Below are 25,865 nucleotides of genomic sequence, written 5' to 3'. Positions count from 1 at the left end.
GACTAAGCAAAAAGAACAAATCTGGAGGAATCACATTACCTGACTTCAAACTATATATAAGGCCATAGTCACCAAAACAGCATGGTACTGTCATAAAAACAGGCATACAGATCAATAGAGCAGGAAACAGAACCCAGAGATAAACCCAAATACTTACAGCCAACAGATCTTTGACAAAGCAAACAAAAACATAAAGTGGAAAAAGGACACCCTATTCGACAAACAGCTCTGGGATAATTGGCAAGCCACATGTAGAAGAATGAAATTGGATCCCCATCTCTCACCTTATAAAAAATCAACTCAAGATGAACCAAAGACTTAAATTTAAAACCTGAAACCATAAAAATTCTAGAAGATAACACTGGAAAACCTTTCTAGGCATTGGCTTAGGCAAAGACTTCATGACCAAGAACCCAAAAGCAAATGCAGGCCAGCTGCAGCGGCTCATGCCTGTAATCCCAGCACTTTGGGAGGCTGAGATGGACGGATCACTTGAGGTCAGGAGATTGAGACCAGCCTGGCCAACATGGCGAAACTCCATCTCTACTAAAAATACAAAAATTAGGCGGGTATGACGGTACACACCTGTAGTCCTAGCTACTAGGGAGGCTGAGGCACGAGAATCGCTTGAATCCGGGAGGCAGAGGTTGCAGTAAGCTGAGATGGCGCCACTGCACTCCAGCCTGGGCAACAGAGGAAGACCTTGTCTCAAAAAAAAAAAAAAAAAAAAAAAAAGCAAATGCAACAAAAACAAAGACAAATAGATGAGACTCAATTAAACTAAAAATCTTCTGCCTAGCAAAAGAAACAATCAGCAGAGTAAACAGACTACCCAAAGAGTGGGAAAAAAATCTTAGCAATTAACGCACACAACAAACAATTAATACATCCAACAAAGGACTAATATGCAGAATCTACAAGGAACTCAAACAAATTAGCACACACACAAAAAAAGAACCCCATCAAAAAGTGGGCTAAGGACATGAATAGACAATTCTCAAAAGATATACAAATGGCCAACAAACATGAAAAATCGCTCAACATCACTAATGATCAGGGAAATGCAAATCAAAACTGCAATGCGGTATCACCTTACTCCTGCAAGAATGGCCATAATCAAAAAATCAAAATATAATAGATGTTGGCATGGATGTGGTGAAAAGGGAACACCTCTGCGCTGCTGGTGAGAATGCAAACTAGTACAACCACTATGGAAAACAGTGTGGAGATTCCTTAAATAACTAAAAGTAGAACTACCATTTGATCCAGCAATCTCACTACTGTATATCTACCCAGACAAAAAGAAGTCATTATACGAAAAACATACTCACACATGCATGTTTATAGCAGCACAACTCACAATTGCAAAAACATGGAACCAGCCCAAATGCCCACCAATCAACAAATGGATAAAGAAATTGTGGTGAACCAGGGAATATTACTCAGCCATAAAAAAGTAACAAAATAATGCCATTCACAGCAACCTGGATGGAATTGGAGACCATTATTCTAAGTGAAGTAACTCAGGAATGGAAAAGCAAACATCGTATGTTCTCACTCATAAGTGGGAGCTAAGCTATGAGGATGCAAAGGCCTAAGAATAATACAATGGAGTTTGGGGATTCGAGGAAAGGGTGGCAAGTGGGGTGAGGGATAAAAGACTACACACTGGGTACAGTGTATACTGGTCGGGTGATAGGGGCATCAAAATCTCAGAAATCACCAGTAAAGAACTTTTTCATGTAACCAAGCACCACCTGTTCCCCAAAAACCTACTGAAATAAAAAAAAAAGACTGCTTCTATAAATGAGCATAAACAAAAGAAATCTGAACAGAAATCTTACTGTTCTACAACCTATATGCCTGAACCGAAGATGTTCTGGAAAGGGGAGTGTCAGAGTTAGACAGCATTAGCTCCCAGGCACATCCAAAGGCATAACCACCCCTTCAAACAGGCATTTGGGAAAACACCAGGCAAACGTCTGTGTGTATGTGTGTGTGTGTGTGTGCATGTGTGCACAGTAGGTGAGACGTACAATGCTCCTCAAACCATTTTCCAACTGTGACACTCCCACAGGAACAGGCCTTGGATTGGCCCCTGGTAGATCAAAGAAGCAGAGAGCCAATTCAAAAGAATATTGATGCCCCGATTTGTTGTTACAGTAAAGTCTTCCTTTTCTTTTATGGATCAGAGGAGTAAACAGATTGACACACAGATCCTTCTAACTTCAACTCACCAGAAATTAACAAAAAAGCAAAAAAACTAGTGCTGTGGCCCATACAAAATGGGCTCCCACCCATGCAAGACAAATATCAAAGGGGCAAAACTCTCTGGGGAAGGATAATGAGACACTAAAGTAAAAGTAACTATGACCCAATGGCAAAGGGAATCCTTTGGCAGGAAGAATAAGAGGAAGTGACAAACATGCAAATTACAGACAAACTGGCTGGGGACTGGTCTATTCCCCCACCTTAAAATTACTTTCTCCAAAGGGTGAGTGAAGTGCCTGACCAGACCCATAAAATTATAATACAGCTGCCCTCCACTGACTTCCTCTATCAAAACTGCATTCCTGAACTCTAGATGAAATAAATATAGCATGATACAAATTGTGAAGATCTATTTATGACCCCCACTTTTAACTGTTTCCCCATGAGAATAACCATACAGAATGAAATGTGTAAGGTGATGCCATTTGCCAAGACTTCTCACATATATCATGGTATATGTAGGTTGCCTGAGACTTCTTTACTAACCCAATAACTGAAATTCAAGGCCTTGCCACTGGTTTTGTTGATGTTATATTCTAGCTTCCTATATTTTCCCCAACATTTTTATTAAAATCTAGGGGAAAAAATGATTACAGTTTTTTGGTAGATAGTACAGGACTCATTTTCCATGTTACCTGAATAAGATTTCTCATCTACCTTTTCTGTCTCGGACTAATGATAGTCAAAAGAAATATACTGGAAAAAATTTAGGAAGCAATGAAATGCACAAATAAGATAAAAAAAAGAAACTGTGCAGGTCTATGAGTAATGTGACCTATTATTCTCTTATATTAGTATCAAGACTTTAGATCTGACTGGCCTGTCAGAGTCTCACCTTTAAAATTAGACCCTTTATTTCCTTGAATTCTGGATATTTGGTAAAATAATAAAGAAAGAAAATAAAAGTAAACACTTTCATAACACTGAGTGTTTGGTAAAATGAAGTCTTTGTAACTTAAGACAAATATTCAGCTTAAAATTCAGTGAAAATCAAAACAAAGAGAAGCTCCAGTATGGGCGATTAAATTAATGGCCATATAATTTGAAGAGAGGAAAGCACAGGAGACATAGCCCTAGACAAAGGGGACCCAAGAGATCAGCATAAAAATCTCAGCAGAGTCAATAATTAAATGGATTAGAGGGAAAGTGACTATTTGCATTTCTAATACTTCTATCTCAAAATTGGTATTTTTAAAATTGCCCCTGTTTATTTAAAAATCATGTACTTAAGAGGAGGCAGTCTCAAAATATTTCGATTTGGGAGGAAAGTTTTCTAATTTCTGTTACGTACACCAATAATTCTTTCATTTTATGACTAATGTATTTTCTGTCCTTTGCTGACCAGTTGAACTTTGCTCAAATAAACACAAGTTTCATTGAAGGTTAAGCTGCGGATTTCAATCACACTGCTTCACAATGCTAAGGGCATTATTTGGCAGGAGACACTAATCTTCCTCATGAGATGTTCTGGTTCATACTTTAAAACTAAATAACAATGGTGACTTCTGCAAATAAAAACTTCAGGTGCTAACAGTATCCTGGTGAAGTTGAATGTCAAGATTTCACAATAAGAGGGTCTTCAATAGAGCCTCCAATGAGCAATACAGCCCGACAAAACAAAAATTTAATTCATGGACACTATTTCATTCAGCCCTGTTTATAATAGAATAATATTTATTAGATTTGCAGTACTCAACACGTTTTATTTTATTAAGCATACCTATATTTAGGACTTCAATTTTCCAGCACTAAAAAGCATTTTACATCTAAATCCAACATTTTATTTACTCTACTAACATTAACTATTTAGTTTTCTTTTCATCTAGGCTGAGTAATATCAGCAAAGCAAATTAGAAGTGGTCACTCCCAGACAAGTTTTAAGTTACACTAAAGTGATCTAACTACACTGAATTTTAAAATGCCCCGTCAGATGAAAATCAAAGAAGAGTATGCTAAATAAATGCTGTACTTAATCAGATTAAATGATTTCTAGCATGTTTAGTTTGGATTTCCATTAGCTTCATTTCCATTAAAAATGAGAAGTTCCGGGCCAGGCGCGGTGGCTCACGTCTGTAATCCCAGCACTTTGGGAGGCCGAGGCAGGCGCATCACGAAGTCAGGAGATCGAGACCACAGTGAAACCCCGTCTCTACTAAAAATACAAAAAATTAGCCGGGCGCGGTGGCGGGCGCCTGTAGTCCCAGCTACTCGGGAGGCTGAGGCAGGAGAATGGCGTGAACCCTGGAGGCAGAGCTTGCAGTGAGCCGAGATCATGCCACTGCACTGCAGCCTGGGCGACAGAGCAAGACTCCATATCAAAAAAAAAAAAGAGAAAGAAGTTCCTCAGGTACCTTTTTCTTCTTAGTAAATACAGAATTAAAAGATCACATTACATTATGGTTAATAAGAATATGAATAGTAAAAACAACAAATCACACATGGTTCCATAATATAACCTATACCAAAAAGAAAGCAATAAATGGATCAATACATTTCACAACCAGGAACCCAGAGGTTTTTTTGAAGTAAGGTATAAATTAAAACAACAGAATGAGCATATCTCAAGTATATACACATTCTCCCAATCTGCCAAGAAACTCTCTCAACTGAGTTAAAGATGTTTAAAAGTCAGGAAAACAATCACCACCTTATAAAAGCAGAACTGCCAAGTTCATAATTGGAAATATCATTCTATAATACCACTAATATACCCACATGAACTTTTCCCCCAACTCCAAAACACCCAGCAGAGGAGGTGGAATAAGCACAAACACCACCTCCACAGTCTGAAGTTACCGAAAGTCCTCCTTACCAATGGGAAAACTAACACTTTCAACTTACTTACAAAATAACTCATTTCCATTCCAGATAAAAGCATATACACATTAATCAACTTAATTTTCCAAATCCCCTATTTTAACTTATCTGTTACCTTAAGATTATAGTCCCAATAAATGACAAAAAGAAACCAACCCAGCCACAACCTCACAAAGTAGCCAATTTTTCCTAATAACTCCGGGTTAGTATCAGCAATGACAGTAATATTGTTAAACATCAAGAACCTGAAGCCATTTTACAAATAGTTATTTGGTATATCTAATAACCAAAATATCTTTGCAAATTTGAGAACAAAGATAACAGTTTATCTGTTAGGCTTCAAAACAAAGAAAATGTGAAGGACTTGCCCAAAGTGATTCAGCAAATTGTAGCAAAAATGAAAATCAAATTCCAGTTTCCCACCCAGGCACAAGGTCTAACCTACAAGCCATTTTGAGTACTGCAATTGGAAACAATACATTTTTGGAAGTTGAATTTAATGTAAACAATAGACTATGTTCAAATATCCTTTCCACAGATATCTTAACTAAGATTATTTATTTAATGTATTACCTACCATTTGAAATGGCTTTAAAAGCAGATACAATAAAACCAATAAAACCAAACAATACAAATAAGCAAAAATAAGTTATGACTAAGAGAGAGAGAGAAAGAGAGAGAGAGAGTGTGTGTGTGTGTGTAAACAGAAAGAAAATTAAAATAAAGATCTGTTAGGAGATTCAGTTAAGTTTCATGTTTCACATTATCCATAATGACAAAGTACCAGGTCCTAGGGCTATTGCTCCCAATCTTTTCTGCCTCATAATACACATGGAAAATTATATTTGTACAGCCACTGGAATAAACAGAAGAGACTAGCCCTCCCTCCATCCTCTTCTCCGCCTCCCTGCTCAGCTAAGGGGATCAGTTCTCATGTTCTAATGTAATCCATTTAGACCACACCAGTAGGCTGTGTCACATAGGCTGGGAAGTTCTGCCTTTGAGAGAGCAAAGAGTTCCTGGCCCTCGTGTCTGAAAAATATTCCACCTTTTTGCTCCTTCATAAAAGGGGCACTGTACATTAAGGTAGATGATTACTTCAAAAACAGCCATAAAGCACTTCATATAATGTACACATCAGTGTAAGCTGAGGGCACAATGAATGAAGGCATTTCTGCAGAGGGCTAACACAAGTGGGAAAACTCCAAATTTAAAGGAATAATCAGACTATCGTTCATGCTGTTCACCACAAATAGCCTTTCTCTCAAACAGGCTTTTGATAAAAACTGGGAAGCAAGCAGTTCAAAATCACGTTTCAGAGAGGACTTGAGTTCCTATACTTTAAACGTTAACTGAACAGATGGTAGGTATCCATACTTGTGTGAAAACTGAGCGGCCCAACCACACTTCAGACTGGGTAAATGCCATCCCACCAGGCCAAGGCAGAGAACTGGGAAGGTGACAAGACAGGTCATTTCATTGCTACGTTAGGTGTGCCTCTTTATTTGTAACTACCTTTGAAAAAATGAAAAAAATGTCTTGTTTGGCTTTGTGGAAAAATTTATAAATACTTAGGAGCCAAAGTAAATTCCATTTGCCTGCCCTGGCAGGAACAGAACCCACAGTGGGTTTTCAATTCTCCAACACACCCGGCCTGAGGCTCCAGCCCTCTCAAGCCTCCTATTCACAACATCTTTGGCAGCCAAGTTGATCGATCTATTCTCCATACCCAGGGAGAAGTTGGCAATATATGCCAGGCTTGACATCCAATCCTCTGATAGAGTAAGAAAAATCTCCAACCTTTCCACCAACTCCTGCAAGAGGTTCCTCCACTACCTCTCAAAGGACAAAGGTCTGACCCCATGAATGGCAAACCTAGTTTGTAAAGTAAATACGAAATAAATCAACCACAGAAATAGAAATGCTTGTGCTTTTTACATGATTTTTCTCTATAGTGTGATCCAACTGTGGTGGTTGAAATTACATCTATTAGAAGCCTGGAACAAATAATCACATTTATGGCTGTAACTGAAACTTCCACTCTTAATCTGAGGGCCTGGTTTACAAGCTCATGCAAGGTCCCAGATAGGTGTGTTGTAAGTTGATACTGTCACAGGCAATGTGCAGCTACTACATAAGATACACCAAGGGGATATTCTTTTTGAAAGAATATTTGATAAGGAAAGGCTCTGATTTCTCATTCATCCATAAAAATCAGCTAGCTTATAGCAAACTACAGAACAAGCCAGCAGTCATCCCCAAATTCTCTACAGAGAGTAGGGTTTAAAATGAACTTTCCTTAGGCAGACTTTGTGACCATGTCCCCATTATGCCTGCTTCCCACATTAAAACACTCACCATACATGATGGTTGGTATTCATGTAATGTCTGCCTTCCTCACCAGACTGTAAACACTGCAAAGACAGGAACCATCTGCCATATTTAACTACTACATCCTTAGTACATCGTACAATGTTGGATGTGGAAGAAACGCTTAACATTTGTTGAATGAACTATCCAAAGAAATTAAACAAGATCAAATACTACTTTTTGTTTTCCTTCTTTACATGCCCTCACCTTTCCCAGGCTATGTTAAGCTCAACTCTACCGTGTCACCAATAGGGCCATGACTCAGTCCTTTCTCATTAAAGATCACAGAGATTCAGGAAAAACTGAAAGAGTAGGAATTAGGAGGTGTACAATGAGGCCTGGGCTTAGTCAAATACTTGCAGTTACAAGTAACAGAAATCTGCTCAGGTGAACTTAGGCACAAATGGGCATATCCAATAAGAGAGAGTGGTATCTTTTGAGCTCAAAGGCAGAACACAGCCAGGATTCTCAGGGGATTAGGAGGATGAGGAAAATCTTGTGCATCATTTGCTTGGGCTTTCTCTTTATCAGGAGCCAGATGTTCTTCCTTCCCTGGTTCACCCTACCTTTTCTGCAGATCAGCTTTTTTACTCTTTCTCCATGCACACAAACGCCTCACAGCTCTTGGGTTTATATGTTCCCAGTAAAATGGCCCTGCCCAGGCTGATAGCATTTCTGCCTCCAAATTCTAAATTCCTGGGAAAATCAGATTGGCCCAGGGACAAACAGCCTTAACCAGGCCAGCTTGGTTTTTCCTGGCTCCCTTCTACGGAGGAGGAGCTTCTCAGAAAAGACAGGGTAGGAAGACATCCCCAAAGCAGTGCTTGTGTTTTCGACCATGATGCGTCTGCTCTTCTTTCTCTTGTCTGCAACTCCCCCAAGATCACTCAACCTCATCACACTCTGCCTTTTAAGCTGGTTTCCTGTCATCAAACTTGGCCTTCACTATTTATTCTTTCTCATTCAATGCCTTCCACTTTCTTCCTTTCATTAAACTTCAAATTATTCTCAAAGCTGTAATGCATTTACTCTCTTACCTGGAATATGACAAACACTATATTTAAAAGGTATTTTAATGGACAAAATTAACAAATAAGTCATTTTAATAAATGCACAGAATATTTTCTTTTTATTTTCTTCTGTACTTGGAATGCTACTTATTATGTAGTAGAATAAACATAAAATATGGTCATATCTGCTTTGTGGTATTTATTTTACAGCCTCTGAATATATTGTGCATTTTTACTTATTTTGAAACCAATATCACATAACCATTATTTAAGAATAATACCGAGTAACCTCTTAACAAAACCCCTCTCAATAGGAAGGACTACAAAACAATTCCTTGGAAACTCAAATCTATTTCATGTTCTCTAACTGATTGAAATGTAGCTTATTTCCTCATGCAATAAGATTCTGCCTCTCTCAAGTTAAACAAATCTTAAATTCTTGCCCAGGTCAATTATTATGTCATCTGAATGCGTAAGATTCCTAGGAACACAAAAGCCAATTTCTAACCAATTGTGATGAAGATAACTTTCGTTTTCACCTCTACACAGTAGTAATCTTTTGAATGGATTCAAAAGATCATTTCAAAATGATTTCAAGAGAAATCATCTTGACCATATACATCTTGTTTGTCTGCAAATCCCTGGCATCTAGATCTGTGGCCTGTATACAGTAGATGCACAGTAAATATCTGATTGACTAGCATGTATACTTACATCCATATATTTACCAATCAACACTATATACACGTGGCTTTACATGTGTTCATATAAACATGTACATAGATCATCAACGTGTTTGCTATAATGTCACAAGACAATGTTTTCAAACCTCAATGTATCTTCAAATTATCTAACGGTTTGGGTTTGTTTCATTTTTTTTCTTTGGAGACAGAGAGAGAGAGGTGGCATCTTGCTATATTGTCCAGGCTGGTCTTGAACTCCTGGCCTCAAAAAATCCTCCCGCCTTGGCCTCCTACAACACTGGGATTACAGACATGATCTAACCCGCCCAGCCTATCTAGGGATTTTGTTAAATGCAGATTTTGATTGAGCAGCTCTGGGGTAGAACCCAAGAGTACATTTCTAATAAGTTCTCAGGTGATGCTGATGCTACTGGCCCACAGACCACATTTTGAATAGCAAAGTAATCCCTTTTTAACTCTATTTAGTAGAACACCGAAGGCAAAGTATACAAATAATCACAAGGTCCTCTTTCTCAAAGTTCATGTTCAGTCGTAAGGAAAATGGATGGTAATCCTCTCAGGGAAACACATCTTTATTATTAGACCAAATCCTTCAATACGTATTTATTGAGCACCTACGCCAGGTGTAAGAGCTATAGTGAACTTAAGTCATTCTTGCATATAGCTTACTAAATGATGAAAACACAACTAAAAGCTTCTCTGTATCTCAGTGATATCCAAATAAAGACAGCATTACAGGATGACACCAAAATGTATGTGTATTTGTATAGGGGAAAGGGAATGAGTTAGCAATTAGGATCCTGTGCCTTCATGAGGTCCCTATTAACGCTCATCTTATCTCAATAAGATTCCTTGCTTGCCATCCCCAAATCCCCATCATTTTGCCGAGGTCAGCCTCTCCTATTTGCAGCGTCATGGGACCTATTGATCTCTGAGGCCAACTTCAACTTGCTGGATTACAGCCCTCCCTCATCTCTTACAGTTAGATACTGTGGCAGGTTTGATGAAGAAGCAAGACCAGAAAAAATACTGGTTATATCATTTAAAAAACAGGAAAAAAGGCTAGGTGCGGTGGCTCATGCCTGTAAGCACTTTGGGAGGCCGAGGCAGGTGGGTTACCTGAGGTCAGGAGTTCGAAACCAGCCTGGCTAACATGGTGAAACCCCATCTCTACTAAAAATACAAAAATTAGCTGGGTATGGTGGCATGCGCCTGTAGTCTCAGCTACTCGGGAGGCTGAGGGAGGAGAATCGTTTGAACCCGGGAGGTGGAGGTTGCAGTGAGCCGAGATTGCAATACTGTACTCCAGCCTAGGCAACAGAGGGAGACTCCATCTCAAAAACAAACAAACAAACAAATAAACAAAAAAACAGGAAAAAAAAAACCTAGAGAATTCTCTACTTTTCCATTTATCTAAACCCTCATCACTGCCATGGCTTAAAAAGAAAGTTCAGCTTGATCCTGTAATGTACGACAGTATCTTCTAGAAGCAAAACAGGTAAAGGAAGGATATAGCATTCAGAATTGCAAGAAGCGTTGAATACTTTGTTCAGCTTGGTTATTATCGTCTATTTACTACAAAATTCTGAAGACATGCAAAGCCTCAAAGATAATTTGAAAATCATTTAAAATTATTATATCATTAATAATCATTTGTTTATAAACAAGCAAAATTGTTGTTTGAGTTATTACAGTACTCTTTTGCCAGAAGCAGAATTTTAAGCAAATCTACAATTTAGCATGAATTTATTTTGGCATATGCTTCTGAAACTGGGATACTTATATCAAGAGATGAGGTGTACACTGCAGCAAGCCAGAAGGTATAGGACTCCAAACAACAAACCTGGGGGATTTTTCTACAATGTCAATTTTAATTAAGGTTTGAAGGGCAGGAAGTAAGGGAAATGTTTAATACAAGTAATAATAAATTTAAATAATTATTTTGCGCTAAAGTAAACATGGGATAGGATGCCCAAACTTCATTAATTTTAAAGATAAAAGACTAGACTAAAAAGAAATTTCCTATTTTGGGGGGCCAGGTCTTCTTCAGCTGTGGGGGAACTTCTGCCAGTGGAATAATCTAAGAATCACACATTTCTTTAAAAAGTGTACTTGGAAGATTCATTATTTATCAGTGCAAGGACATAATTCTCAGATAAGATCTTGGGGAAATGAAATCAACTTCTAATTAGAATGTTTCAATCCTAAGCAAATCCTTTTGAGAACTGAATGCTCAATGCTGAATGTCTTGAATTTGAATAAATGATATAACAATAAGGCAAGGACAAATTTACTTCACAAATGTAATCACTGGACAAAATTTTGAATTGCCTAAGGACATACTTTATAAAATAGCTGAACAAAAAGTTGGAAAAGAGAGGGAGACTGCTGTAATCAGAAAGCCTACGTGCTGTAATCCTTCTTCCATTAATCTTATTCAGAAGCTATGAATATAGAGTCAATTTCAGAACAATTTTCTTACTTTACATAGTGAAAGCCTTAGAAAATCTAAAATGATTTAATATGGTACTTTTCATTATAATGAGAATCCCAACCTCAGTCTTCTCTACTTAAGAAGAAAATACAGAGAAGGCAATCTGGGAAGGACATGTCTGGTTTTTCAAGACAGAGATTTGGATACTTACAAGGCATTGCATGGTATATGCTTGGCCAATACTGTCCACTGTCTCTCTTTAACCAAACACGAACTGTCCTACAACAGAAGAAAATATGTACGTGAAATCACATTATTCTTAGCCATGGGAAAATGCTGATACATAGAAAACAAATCTCTTAGTATTATATATAGAGAGAGGCCAGGCGCGGTGGCTCAAGCCTGTCCCAGCACTTTGAGAGGCCGAGGCAGGCGGATCACTTGAGGTCAGGAGTTCAAGACCAGCCTGGCCAACATGGTGAAACCCTGTCTCTACTGAAAAAAAAAAAAAATTAGCTGAGAGTAGTGGTATGCGCCTGTAATCCCATCTACTCGGGAGGCTGAGGCAGGAGAATCACTTGAACACCGGAGGCAGAGGTTGCAGTGAGTCAAGATCATGCCACTGCACTCCAGCCTGGGTAACAGAGAGAAACTCCGTCTTAAAAAAAAAATAAGAGAGAGAGAGAATATCTTAACGTACCTATGTATCTTAACCATAAATACATATATATGAACACCATATATACCTGTCTAAAGATTCTATATTCCTTAAACTTGCGGCTTTTACGTATTCAGAATTACATATAACTCTTTAAATATCATGCCACACGTGTGTAATCATGATAGTGTTTGAATATTATTATTTTCATTCTTGTTGTTTTGCCTTTCCAAGCATCTGACCTTTGCCCTTGACGGCTGGAAGCATTCATCTGGCTGGGGAACTATTTGGTTTTATTAGTGAAGGGACTACAAAGAGATCAAATGAAAAAATATGCAGTATCTGACATGAACAGAATGATTATACAGTCCATGGTCTTATAAGCCAAGCCATTGTCTCAAGGGAGTTTTTCTAAACATGCTCAAGTAATTATAAGCTCTGAGGCAGATTTTCTGAGCTAGTGGTGTCCATGAGGCTTGCTATGGAACAGAGTGATGCTGCAGCAAAGGCTGTGCATGAAGTTCCAGGCCAGCAGCTGTAGAGAGACAAGGCAGACACCTAGGAAAAGTCAGAGAGCAGACACCAAAGACTCAACTAGCTGGGAAGTATCATGATGTTCTGACCAAACAGAAAATCCTGACCATGAATTATACTAGCCATAACATCATCAGCATATGCCAGCAGGGCAAACACAAGTAGGAGACCGGGGAAAGGTATTATCCCGGAGACCAGAGGAAATAGTGAACATCAAACAGATGGAAAAAGTCAGTGTCCCACTGCCAGGGGATCATAGGCCACACACCTCACCCCACACTCTTAAGCCATCCCAGGGTTAAAAGCAGAGTGACAAACTGAGCACTTTTATCTCAGAGAGAGTTGAATACTTCCTAAAGATACTATTTAAGTCATCACAATGGACTAAGTTTTAAATTATATTGGATATCTGCCACCTGCCCTACTCCAGCTAATCAGGAGGTCTTCTATAAATAAGTAGGCTGTGAGCGGTGGCTCACACCTGTAATCCCAGCACCTTGGGAGGCCAAGGCGGGCAGATCACCTGAGGTCAGGAGTTCAAAACCAGCCTGGCCAACATGACAAAACCCCGTCTCTACTAAAAATACAAAAATTAGCAGGGTGCAGTGGTGGACGCCTATAATCCCAGCTACTCAGGAGGTTAAGGCAGGAGAATCACTTGAACCTGGGAGGGAGAGGTTGCATTGAGCCAAGATGGCGCCATTACACTCCTGCCTGGGCGACAGAGCAAGACTCTGTCTCAAAAACAATAAATTAATTTAAAAATAAATAAATAAATAAATAATTAGTAGGAAAAAGACTAGACCAACTACGGATATAATAAAGAAAGAACATTTAAGTTATGATGTTAAGTTTGCATATACATGCAAAATTCAGTCTTTTTGGTCAATTATATTAATTTGTGAGGTGAACAGATACAATGGTAAATAACTTATACGAATTAAATCTATGCATACACATACTGCTAACATAGCGATATGCATATCAGCATTCACTCTTAAGTTCTTTTTACAACCCATGTTAATACAAAATTGTTATATTGAGATTATTACCTCAATAAGAATCAATACCAGAGTAATATCACAGAAGATGGTGGAGTAAGATACTCCAAAATCAGTCCCTCCACTAAATCAACTACTAAGCTGGCAAGAACTGTCAGCCCCATCCCTACGGCAGGCAGCCATGGAGACTGCGGCTCATGTTCCTTGAGTGGCCTGCTTGTACCAGGAAGCGAACACTGTCCTCCACAGTTTGTAGGGGGTGTGTTTTGATTTGTCTGGAAATTCACTGAGAGATTTAAGCAAAGGCTGGCTATTGTTTCAAACCCTTAGGGCTGAAGGGCTTCCCAAGCAGTGTCTTTCAAAAGAAATTAGAGACAGAAACTTTTTTATCCTTATCGGATGCAGGCATTTAAGGAAATCACTGGCTGACTTTAGACATAACAGAACAGAGACCTCAGTGATCACATACAACAAGGAATATAGTCTTTGCAAAAATAGTTTAGAGAAGTCACTAAACAAATGGATAGCTACAGCACTCAACAAGTAAGAACAGCAACCTCTGGAGAGGGAGAATTATATGACTTCCAGAATTACTGCATTATAATATTCAAAACGTCCAGTTCTTAACAAAAATTGCAAAGTATACAAAGAAAAAGGAAAAGAAAAACAAATAAACTGACAGAAAAATTCACAGAAAATTGACAGAAATTCACAGAAAACAAAAAAAAAGAAATTGACAGAAACCATCCATGAAGAAGCTAAAACAGGCTTACTATATCAAGACTTTAACAGTTTTAAAAAGACAAAGAACAAAGGAAATCAGGACAAGGTTGTATGAACAAATGGGGAGTATCAATAAAGAGACAGAAATTTCAAAAGGGAATCAAAGAGAAATTCTGGAATTGAAAAGTACAATAGCTGAAATGAAAAATTCCATAATGAGGCTCAACAGCAGGTTTGAGAGTCAGAAGAGACAGCAAACCTGAAGATGGGACAACTGAAATTTCCCAGTCTGAGAAGAAGAAAGAAAAAAGAATAAAGAATAACAAACAGAGCGTAAGAGACCTATGGGACATCATCAAGTGTACCAACATATGCAATATGGAATTCCTATAGTAAGACAGATGAATTCTCTATCTAGCTGCACTATCCTTCCAAATGAAGGGGAAATTAAGACATTCTCAGATAAACAAAAGCTAATGAAATTCATTACTAGTAGATCTTCCTTACAAGAAATGTTAAAAGGAGTTTTTCAGGCTGAAACAAAAGGACACTAGATGGTAACCTGAAGCCATACAAGAATTAAAGATTACTGGTAAAGGTCACCACACGAGTAAATATAAAAGTAAGTATCACTGTATATTTTGTTTATAACTCCTCTTCCTGTTTCCTAAATGGATTAACAGACATATGCATAAAACAAGAATTTTAAGTCTATCTATGTAAATGGGCAACAAAAGGGGTAGGAACAGAGCTAACTAGGAGCAGAGTTAATGTACACCAGTAAAAATAAATTGATATCAATTCAAACTAGATTATATAAATTTAGGTATACAGAAGAGAAAAATAAGGGAATCAAAATGGTACATGAGAAAAAATCAAACGTAGAAGAAGGCAATAGTGGGGAAATTGAGAAACAAAAAACAAAGAGATTTAAGACATAAAAAATAAATAGCGAAATGGCAGAAGTCTTTACTTGTCAGTAATCACTTTAAATATAAATGGATTAAACTCACAAATTAAAAACAGAGACTGGTAGAATGGATTTTAAAAAAATATGGTCCAACTTTTTGCTACTTAAATGAGACTACTTTAAACCCAAAGACACAAATAGGTTGAAAATGAAACAATAAAAAAGACATTCCATTCAAATAGTAACCAAAAGAGAGCTAGGTGGGTATAGTGATAACAGAAAAAATAGGTTTTGAGTCAAAACTTATTACAAGAGACAAGGACACTATGTATTGACAAAAGGGTCAATTCATCAAAAAAATAATAATTGTAAATATATATACTCCAAAGAACAGAGCCCCTAAAATATTAATACATGAAAAGTAAGCACTGACAGAACTGAAGGGAGAAATAGAGAGTTCTACAATAATTGGAGACTTTCACTTATAATAAAAGATAGAACATCCATACATATAAGGAAACAGAAGACTTGAACAACACTACAAACCAACTAGATCTAATGATATATAAACAACACTCCAACTAACAACAACAGAACATACATGTTTTTCTGAAGTACACATGGAACATTCTCTAGGATTGCTCAGCTGTTAGGCGGTAAAACAATTTTTAATAAATTTTAAAATTGAAATCATACAAAGTATCTTCTCCACGTATAAGGGAATGAGGCTAAAATCAATAACAAAAAGAACTGGGGAAGAAGTTACTATGAAAATTAGAAAATACTTCCAGATGAATGAAAACAAAAGCACAACACCTTAAAATGTATTAGGGGCTGTGAAAGCAGTACTCAGGAAGAAATGTATAGCTATAAATGCCTATATTAAAAAAGAAGATCACAAATCAATAACCTAATTTTATACCTTAAGGAAAAGCAAACTAAACCCAAAGCCAGCAAAGGAAGGAAATAACAAAGATTAGAGCAGAAAAAAAAAAAGGGGGAAAGATAGAGAATCAATGAAACAAAAGGTCAGTTCTTTGAAAAGATCAGCAAAAGTAACAAACCTTTAGCTAAACAGAAATTTAAAGGATTATAGGAGAAAATTTATATGCCAGCCAATTAGATAATCTAGATTAAATAAACAAATTCCTAGAAACATACAATCTACCAATACTGACTCAAGAAGAAATGGATAATCTCAACAAACCTATTACAAGTAGAGATTGAATCAATAATCAAAAACTTCTCAACAAAGAAAAGTGCAAAACCAGACGGCTTCACTGGCGAAGTCAATCAAACACTTAAAGAAGAATGAACAACAATCCTATTCAAACTTCAGAAAAATGGAAGAGGAGAAAATACTTTATAACACATTCTATGAAAGCTGGACAAAGATACCACAAGAAAACTACAGACTTAAATCTTCATGAAGACAGATTCAAACCTGCACAACAAAATACTAGTAAGCCAAGTTCAACAGCACATTAAAACGATTATATACCATGACTCAGTGTGATTTATCCCAGGAATGCAAGGGTAGTTCAATATAAGAAAAAATCAATCAATGTGATACGGCACATTAATAGAATGAACACACACACACACACCCCTCAACAGACACAGAAAATGCATTTGACAAAATTCAACAATCTTTCACGAAAAAAAACATAGCATACTAGGAATAGAAGAAAATTTCCTTAATCTAATAAAGGATATTCATGAAAAATCCACACTTAACATCATACTCAATAAAAAGTGAAAACATACTCCCTAAAATCAGTGATAAGGATGCTCAATTTCATCACTGCTATTCAACATTATTGGAAGTCCCAGCCAGAGTAATTAGCCAAATAAAAGAAATAAAAGGCATCCAAACTGGAAAGAGACATGTAAAACTATTTCTATTGGAAGATGACATAATTCTACTTATAGAAAATCCTAAATAATCCACTCAAGAAAAAACGACTGAAGCTAATTAAATTAATTAAGCAAAGTTACAAGGTGCAGGATCAGCAAACAGAAACCATCTGTGCTTCTAATAACAAATATTTCTAAAGAAATTACAGCCCCCAAAACACTTTACATATATATTTAATCTTTACAATACCCTATTAAATAGAGTTCTCTTCACTAAATGTACTACCCTCCTTATAACAACTTGTATTGAAGGCAATTGATAAATCTTTACACCTAAAAATAAAAGTACAGTATATAAAAATATCTGTTCTCTTATCTCCTGAGGTACAAGAGCAGTTTAAAAAAGAAAAAAAAGGTTCTGCATCTTAGAGATCAAAAGTGCCATTTGGATGGTTAGGAATTTCCTAAATGAATGTGAATTTTACTATACAAAGCCTTAGAAGTAAGTTTTAATTTTTCTGAAAATTGTTATTTTAAAAGCAACATGAAAAACATTTTTCCCTGAAGAAAATTTTCAGAAAATGACAACTATGGTTATGAGTCATATTAAGCCAGCAGAGGTTAGGGTATTGGGGGAAAAAAAAAGTCTGGGTGGAGCCAAGATGGCCGATCAGGAACAGCTCCAGTCTACAGCTCCTACCGTGAGCGACGCAAAAGACGAATGATTTCTGCATTTCCAACTGAGGTACCAGGTTCATCTCACTGGGGATTGTCGGACAGTGAGTGCAGGACAGTGGGTGCAGCACACCAAGCGTGAGCTGAAGCAGGGCGAGGCATCACCTCACCCGGGAAGCACAAGGGGTCAGGGAATTCCCTTTCCTAGCCAAGGAAAGGGGTGAAAGATGGCACCTGGAAAATCAGGTCACTCCCACCCTAATACTGTGCTTTTCCGATAGTCTTAGCAAACGGCACACCAGGAGATTGTATCCCGCGCGTGGCTCGGAGGGTCCTACGCCCATGGAGCCTTGCTCACTGCTAGCACAGCAGTCTGAGATCAAAATGCAAGGCAGCAGCGAGGCTGGGGGAGGGGCGCCTGCCATTGCCTAGGGTTGAGTAGGTAAACAAAGTGGCCAGGAAGCTCAAACTGGGTGGAGCCCACCACAGCTCAAGGAGGCCTGTCTGCCTCTGTAGACTCCACCTCTGGGGGCAGGGCATAGCCAAACAAAAGGCAGCAGAAACCTCTGCAGACTTAAATGTCCCTGTCTGACAGCCTTGAAGAGAGTAGTGGTTCTCCCAGCACGCAGCTTGAGATCTGAGAACGGACAGACTGCCGCCTCAAGTGGGTCCCTGACCCCCAAGTAGCCTAACTGGGAGGCACCCCCCGAGTAGGGGCAGACTGACACCTCACACGGCCAGGTACTCCTCTGAGACAAAACTTCCAGAGGAACGATCAGGCAGCAACATTTGCTGTTCACCAATATTCACTGCTCTGCAGCCTCTGCTGCTGATACCCAGGCAAACAGGGTCTGGAGTGGACCTCTGGCAAACTCCAACAGACCCGCAGCTGAGGGTCTTGACTGTTAGAATGAAGAAAAACTAACAAACAGAAAGGACATCCACACCAAAACTCCAGCTGTACGTCACCATCATCAAAGACCAAAGGTAGACAAAACCACAAAGATGGGGAAAAAACAGAGTAGAAATACTGAAAATTCTAAAAATCAGAGTGCCTCTTCTCCTCCAAAGGAACGCAGCTCCTCACCAGCAATGGAACAAAGCTGGACGGAGAATGACTTTGACGAGTTGAGAGAAGAAGGCTTCAGACAATCAAACTTCTCTGAGCTAAAGGAGGAAGTTCGAACCCATGGCAAAGAAGTTAAAAACCTTGAAAAAAGATTAGATGAATGGCTAACTAGAATAACCAATGCAGAGTAGTCCTTAAAGGACCTGATGGAGCTGAAAACCACAGCATGAGAACTACGTGATGAATGCACAAGCCTCAGTAGCCGATTCGATCAACTGGAAGAAAGGGTATCAGTGATGGAAGATCAAGTGAATGAAATGAAGCAAGAAGAGCAGTTTAGAGAAAAAAGAATAAAAAGAAACAAACAAAGCCTCCAAGAAATATGGGACTATGTGAAAAGACCAAATCTACGTCTGATTGGTGTACCTGAAAGTGACAGGGAGAATGGAACCAAGTTGGAAAACACTGTGCAGGATATTATCCAGGAGAACTTCCCCAATCTAGCAAGGCAGGCCAACATTCAGATTCAGGAAATACAGAAAACACCACAAAGATACTCCTCGAGAAGAGCAACTCCAAGACACATAATTGTCAGATTCACCAAAGTTGAAATGAAGGAAAAAATGTTAAGGACAGCCAGAGGGAAAGGTCGGGTTACCCACAAAGGGAAGCCCATCAGACTAACAGCGGATCTCTCGGCACAAACTCTGCAAGCCAGAAGAGAGTGGGGGCCAATATTCAACATTCTTAAAGAAAAGAATTTTCAACCCAGAATTTCATATCCAGCCAAACTAAGCTTCATAAGTGAAGGAGAAATAAAATCCTTTACAGACAAGCAAATGCTGAGAGATTTTGTCACCACCAGGCCTGCCCTACAAGAGCTCCTGAAGGAAGCACTAAGCATGGAAAAGAACAACCAGTACCAGCCACTGCAAAGACATGCCAAATTGTAAAGACCATCGAGGCTAGGAAGAAACTGCATCAACTAATGAGCAAAATAACTAGCTAACATCATAATGAGAGGATCAAATTCACACATAACAATATTAACCTTAAATGTAAATGGGCTAAATGCTCCAATTAAAAGACACAGACTGGAAAACTGGATGAAGAGTCAAGACCTATCAGTGTGCTGTATTCAGGAAACCCATCTCACATGCAGAGACACACATAGGCTCAAAATAAAGGGATGGAGGAAGATCTACCAAGCAAATGGAAAACAAAACAAGGCAGGGGTTGCAATCCTAGTGTCTGATAAAACAGACTTTAAACCAACAAAGATCAAAAGAGACAAAGAAGGCCATTACATAATGGTAAAGGGATCAATTCAACAAGAAGAGCTAACTATCCTAAATATATATGCACCCAATACAGGAGCACCCAGATACATAAAGCAAGTCCTTAGAGACCTACAGAGAGATGTAGACTCCCACACAATAATAATGGGAGACTTGAACACCCCACTGTCAACATTAGACAGATCAACGAGACAGAAAGTTAACAAGGATATCCAGGAATTTAACTCAGCTCTGCACCAAGCAGACCTAATAGACATCTACAGAATTCTCTACCCCAAATCAACAGAATATACATTCTTCTCAGCACCACACCACACCTATTCCAAAACTGACCACATAGTTGGAAGTAAAGCACTCCTCAGCAAATGTAAAATAATTGTCTCTCAGACCATGGTGCAATCAAACTAGAACTCAGCATTAAGAAACTCACTCAAAACTGCTCAACTACATGGAAACTGAACAACCTGCTCCTGAATGACTACTGGGTACATAACAAAATGAAGGCAGAAATAAAGATGTTCTTTGAAACCAATGAGAACAAAGACACAACATACCAGAATCTCTGAGACACATTCAAAGCAGTGTGTAGAGGGAAATTTATAGCACTAAATACCCACAAGAGAAAGCAGGAAAGATCTAAAATTGACACCCTAACATCACAATTAAAAGAACTAGAGAAGCAAGAGCAAACACATTCAAAAGCTAGCAGAAGGCAAGAAATAACTAAGATCAGAGCAGAACTGAAGGAGATAGAGACACAAAAAAATGCTTCAAAAAATTAATGAATCCAGAAGCTGGTTTTTTGAAAAGATCAACAAAATTGATAGACCACTAGCAAGACTAATAAAGAAGAAAAGAGAGAAGAATCAAATAGATGCAATAAAAAATGATAAAGGGGATATCACCACCGATCCCACAGAAATACAAACTACCATCAGAGAATACTATAAACACCTCTATGCAAATAAACTAGAAAATCTAGAAGAAATGGATAAATTCCTGGACACATACACCCTCCCAAGAATAAACCACGAAGAAGTTGAATCTCTGAATAGACCAATAAGAGGCTCTGAAATTGAGGCAATAATTAATAGCTTACCAACCAAAAAAAGTCCAGGACCAGATGGAGTCACAGCCGAATTCTATCAGAGGTACAAGGAGGAGGTGGTGCCATTCCTTCTGAAACTATTCCAATCAGTAGAAAAAGAGGGAATCCTCCCTAACTCATTTTATGAGGCCAGCATCATCCTGATACCAAAGCCTGGCAGAGACACAACAAAAAAAGAGAATTTTAGACCAATATCCCTGATGAACGTCAATCCAAAAATCCTCAATAAAATACTGGCAAACCGAATCCAGCAACACATCAAAAAGCTTATCCACCATGATCAAGTGGGCTTTATCCCTGGGATGCAAGGCTGGTTCAACATACGCAAATCAATTAACGTAATCCAGCATATAAACAGAACCAACAATAAAAACCACATAATTATCTCAATAGATGCAGAAAAGGCCTTTGACAAAATTCAACAGCACTTCATGATAAAAACTCTCAATAAATTAGGTATTGATGGGACGTATCTCAAAATAATAAGAGCTATTTATGACAAACCCACAGCCAATATCATACTGAATGGGCAAAAACTGGAAGCATTCCCCTTGAAAACTTGCACAAGACAGGAATGCCCTCTCTCACCACTCCTATTCAACATAGTGTTGAAGTTCTGGCCAGGGCAATTGGGCAGGAGAAGGAAATAAAGGGTATTCAATTAGGAAAAGAGGAAGTTAAACTGTCCCTGTTTGCAGATGACATGATTGTATATCTAGAAAACCCCATTGTCTCAGCCCCAAATCTCTTTAAGCTGATAAGCAACTTCAGCAAAGTCTCAGGATACAAAATCAATATGCAAAAATCACAAGCATTCTTATACACCAATAACAGACAAACAGCCAAATCATGAGTGAACTCCCATTCACAATTGCTTCAAAGAGAATAAAATACCTAGGAATCCAACTTACAAGGGATGTGAAGGACCTCTTCAAGGAGAACTACAAACCACTGCTCAACGAAATAAAAGAGGACACAAACAAATGGAAGAACATTCCATGCTCATGGGTAGGAAGAATCAATATCGTGATAATGGCCACACTGCCCAAGGTAATTTATAGATTCAATGCCATCCCCATCAAGCTACCAATGACTTTCTTCACAGAATTGGAAAAAACTAATTTAAAGTTCATATGGAACCAAAAAAGAGCCCGCATTGCCAAGTCAATCCTAAACCAAAAGAACAAAGCTGGAGGCATCATGCTACCTGACTTCAAACTATACTACAAGGCTACAGTAACCAAAACAGCATGTTACTGGTACCAAAACAGAGATATAGACCAATGGAACAGAACAGAGCCTTTGTAGGGACATGAATGAAGCTGGAAACCATCATTCTCAGCAAACTATTGCAAGGACAAAAAAGCAAACACCGCATGTTCTCACTCATAGGTGGGAATTGAACAACGAGAACACTTGGACACAGGAAGGGGAACATCACACACCGGGGCTGGGGCCTATTGTGGGGTAGGGGGTGGGGGGGAGGGATAGCATTAGGAGATATACCTAATGTTAAATTACGAGTTAACGGGTGCAGCACACCAACATGGCACATGTATACATATGTAACAAACCTGCATGTTGTGCACATATACCCTAAAACTTAAAGTATAAAAAAAAAAAAAAAAAAGTCTGACCGCTGAAATGCAGGGAAAGTGTCCTTTCATCCCCCACATAAAGCCCTGGGTTCACAGTAAGAGGACAGGGCCAAATGCACTGCACAGTCCATCTTGCACGTGCTGTTTTTTTCTCTCCCTGCCTCTTCCTCTCTCCTAAGCTCCCAGCACGAGGCACAAACCAACACTGGGAGAAGACAATGCTCATCTAAAAATACCAAGATGAAGTAGCCCATAGTGGGTCTCAAGCAGTTCAGCAACTGGGCTATTTACTTTTATTTTTTATTTTTTGAGACCGAGTCTCACTCTGTTGCCCAGGCTGGAGTGCAATGGCATGACCTTGGCTCACTGCAACCTCCACCTCCCAGGATTAAGTGATTGTCCTGCTTCAGCCTCCTGAGTAGCTGGGATTACACGTGCATACCACCACACTCGGGTAATCTTTGTATTTTTAGTAGAGACGGGATTTCACCATATTGGCTAGGCTGGTCTCGAACCTTTGACCTCAAGCGATCCACCTGCCTTGGCCTCCCAAAGTGCTGAGATTACAGGCATGAGCCACTGTGCCTGGCCTGAGCTATTTAAAAACAGCATAATTTCATTCTGTGCTGGATACAGCTGATCACATTTCAACAGGTTAAAATTACTTTTAAATATCAGCCCTATTCTGTAGACCTAAAACAAAATTGATTTTTATTTTATTTTACTTTAAGTTCCGGGATACATGTGCAGAACGTGCAGGTTTGTTACATAGGTATAAGTGTGCCATGGTAGTCTGCTGTACCTATTGACCCATCCTCTAAGTTCCCTCCCCTAGCCCCAAAATTGCTTCTTTAAGGTTAAAACGGATGTTTGATAAATTGTGGTGTTTATATCAAAGTTCTACTAGGATCAGTGCTGGTTTGCTCCTTGACTGGGCTATAAATGCAAGCAGAGAAGGAACCACATTTTACCATATTTGATATTTGCCCCAAGGTCAAGCACTACATCAGGCCCAAAAGTGGTGCTCATTGTTTGTGAAAGATTAAAAGAATCAATCAAAAATCTCTCCCTATGGCCATGGCCACCCCAACCTACCTGTCCACTGTCAGAAAGTCCTCTGATTGCACCTGGACAGACACCTAGTGCAAAAAGGCAGCAAGGAAGCTAGGTTGATACTGAGAAGTCTATACACTGTGCTGCATAAGATGATGGGAGGGAACTATGAATCCTTAATTGCACAGCTCCAGCCCTTATTTCCTAAAGAAATACTGACGGGCAGGGAATTCCCACGTGCCTCCCATCTCACCCCAACTCTCTCCAAAGGACTAAATTCAGTGCCTGCCTCAGTTACAACCTTAACTAGGACAAGTGCGACCTCAGGGACAGCACTCAGCACAGTAGCCAGTCTGATCAGGCAGAGGGGGACTCACATGTTCAACTAAGCAGGGAATCATATGCTCCCTTTCTGAGATCCCAATTTTTTAGTTTGTATTTGACTTTCTTGTTTTAAACTGTGCTGACACACATAAGCTGGCAGTAGAGTTTTATCAGACACAGTTGCTAAACTGACTCGTGTGTGTGTGTATACATGCATACACATACACAGTCATGGGCTGCATAACAATGTTTCAGTCAACATTGGACCACATATATAATGATGGTCCCATAAGTTTTTTTTTTGTTTTTTTTTTGTTTTTTTTTTAAGAGAGACATGGTCTTGCTTTGTTGCCCAGGCAGGAAGGCAGTGACACAATCATAGCTCACTGTCACTTTGAACTACTGAACTCAAATAGTGATCTTCCCACCTCAGCATCCCAAGTAGCTAAACTACAGATGCTCACCACCATACCTGGCTAATTTTTTAAAAAATTTTATAGAGACGGAGGTCTCACTGTGTTTCCCAGGCTGGTATGGAACTCCCGGCCTCAAGTGATCCTCCTGCCTTGGCTTCCCAAAGAGCTGGGATTACAGGCATGAGCCACTGAACCTAGTCCCCCTAAGATTCTAATACCATATTTTTACCTTACGCTTTTTATGTTTAGATACACACATACTCACCATTTGTGTTACAGTTGCCTACATTATTCAGTATAGTTACATGATACACAAATTTGTCGCCTAGGAGTGACAGGCTATATATATCATACAGCCTAGGTACGTAGTGGGTAGACCATATAGTTTTGTGTGAGTACATTCTATGGCAATCACACAATGACTAAATTGCCTAATGACGTATGTCTCAGAATGTATCCCCACTGTTAGGTGACACATGACTGTATCCATGGGGGACTGGTTCTAGGATCTCCCCCAGATTTTGTATGCTCAAGTCTCTAATATAAAATGGTACAGTATTTGCATATGACCTACATACATCCTCTCGTAGGCTTTAATCTCTAAATTACTTATAATACCTAACACTATGTAAATGCTATGTAAACAGCTGTTATACTGTATTGTTCAGGAAATAATAAGGAAAAAAAGTCTATACACATTCAGTGCAGATACAACCATCCTTCCTCCCCACTTCCCCCAAATATTTTCCATCCAAGTTTTGTTGAATCCATGGATGCAGAACCCACAGGTAAGAAGGACCAACTGGATATGGCAAAGCACCACACCAGGTTCATGCCCCTACCCATCCTAGCCTGCAAAGACATATCCTTTGTGCTATATTCTAGCAATCTTTAGGAGTCTGCTTATAGTGATGCAGATAGTGAACAAAAGGTTCTGACAACTTGGATTTTCCAAGACTACTAAACTCTAGAAGTTAGGAATTCTCCCCCACTGCCTCACAAGTGCACTTATATACATTCATTCATTGACTTGTT

The 25,865-nt window shown here is 38.8% G+C and overlaps 1 protein-coding gene across 6 annotated transcripts in view; it reads right to left on the bottom strand.

The window, feature by feature from the left end:
• WDFY2 (WD repeat and FYVE domain containing 2) overlaps window positions 1–25,865 on the bottom strand; it is a 180,587-nt gene that overhangs the window by 92,202 nt on the left and 62,520 nt on the right. For 4 of the 6 annotated variants that reach the window (XM_054664800.2, XM_063791867.1, XM_009426927.5 and 1 more), the window contains 1 exon segment: window positions 11,818–11,885. The exons of 1 other annotated variant lie outside the window; for it this stretch is intronic. In XM_054664800.2, coding sequence (XP_054520775.1) covers window positions 11,818–11,885 — 68 coding nt within the window. 6 annotated transcript variants of the gene reach the window in all.

The sequence above is a fragment of the Pan troglodytes genome, chromosome 14 (assembly GCF_028858775.2).
Source record: "Pan troglodytes isolate AG18354 chromosome 14, NHGRI_mPanTro3-v2.0_pri, whole genome shotgun sequence".
Taxonomy (NCBI): Eukaryota; Metazoa; Chordata; class Mammalia; order Primates; family Hominidae; genus Pan; species Pan troglodytes.
This window is presented reverse-complemented; position numbering and strand designations above follow the sequence as displayed.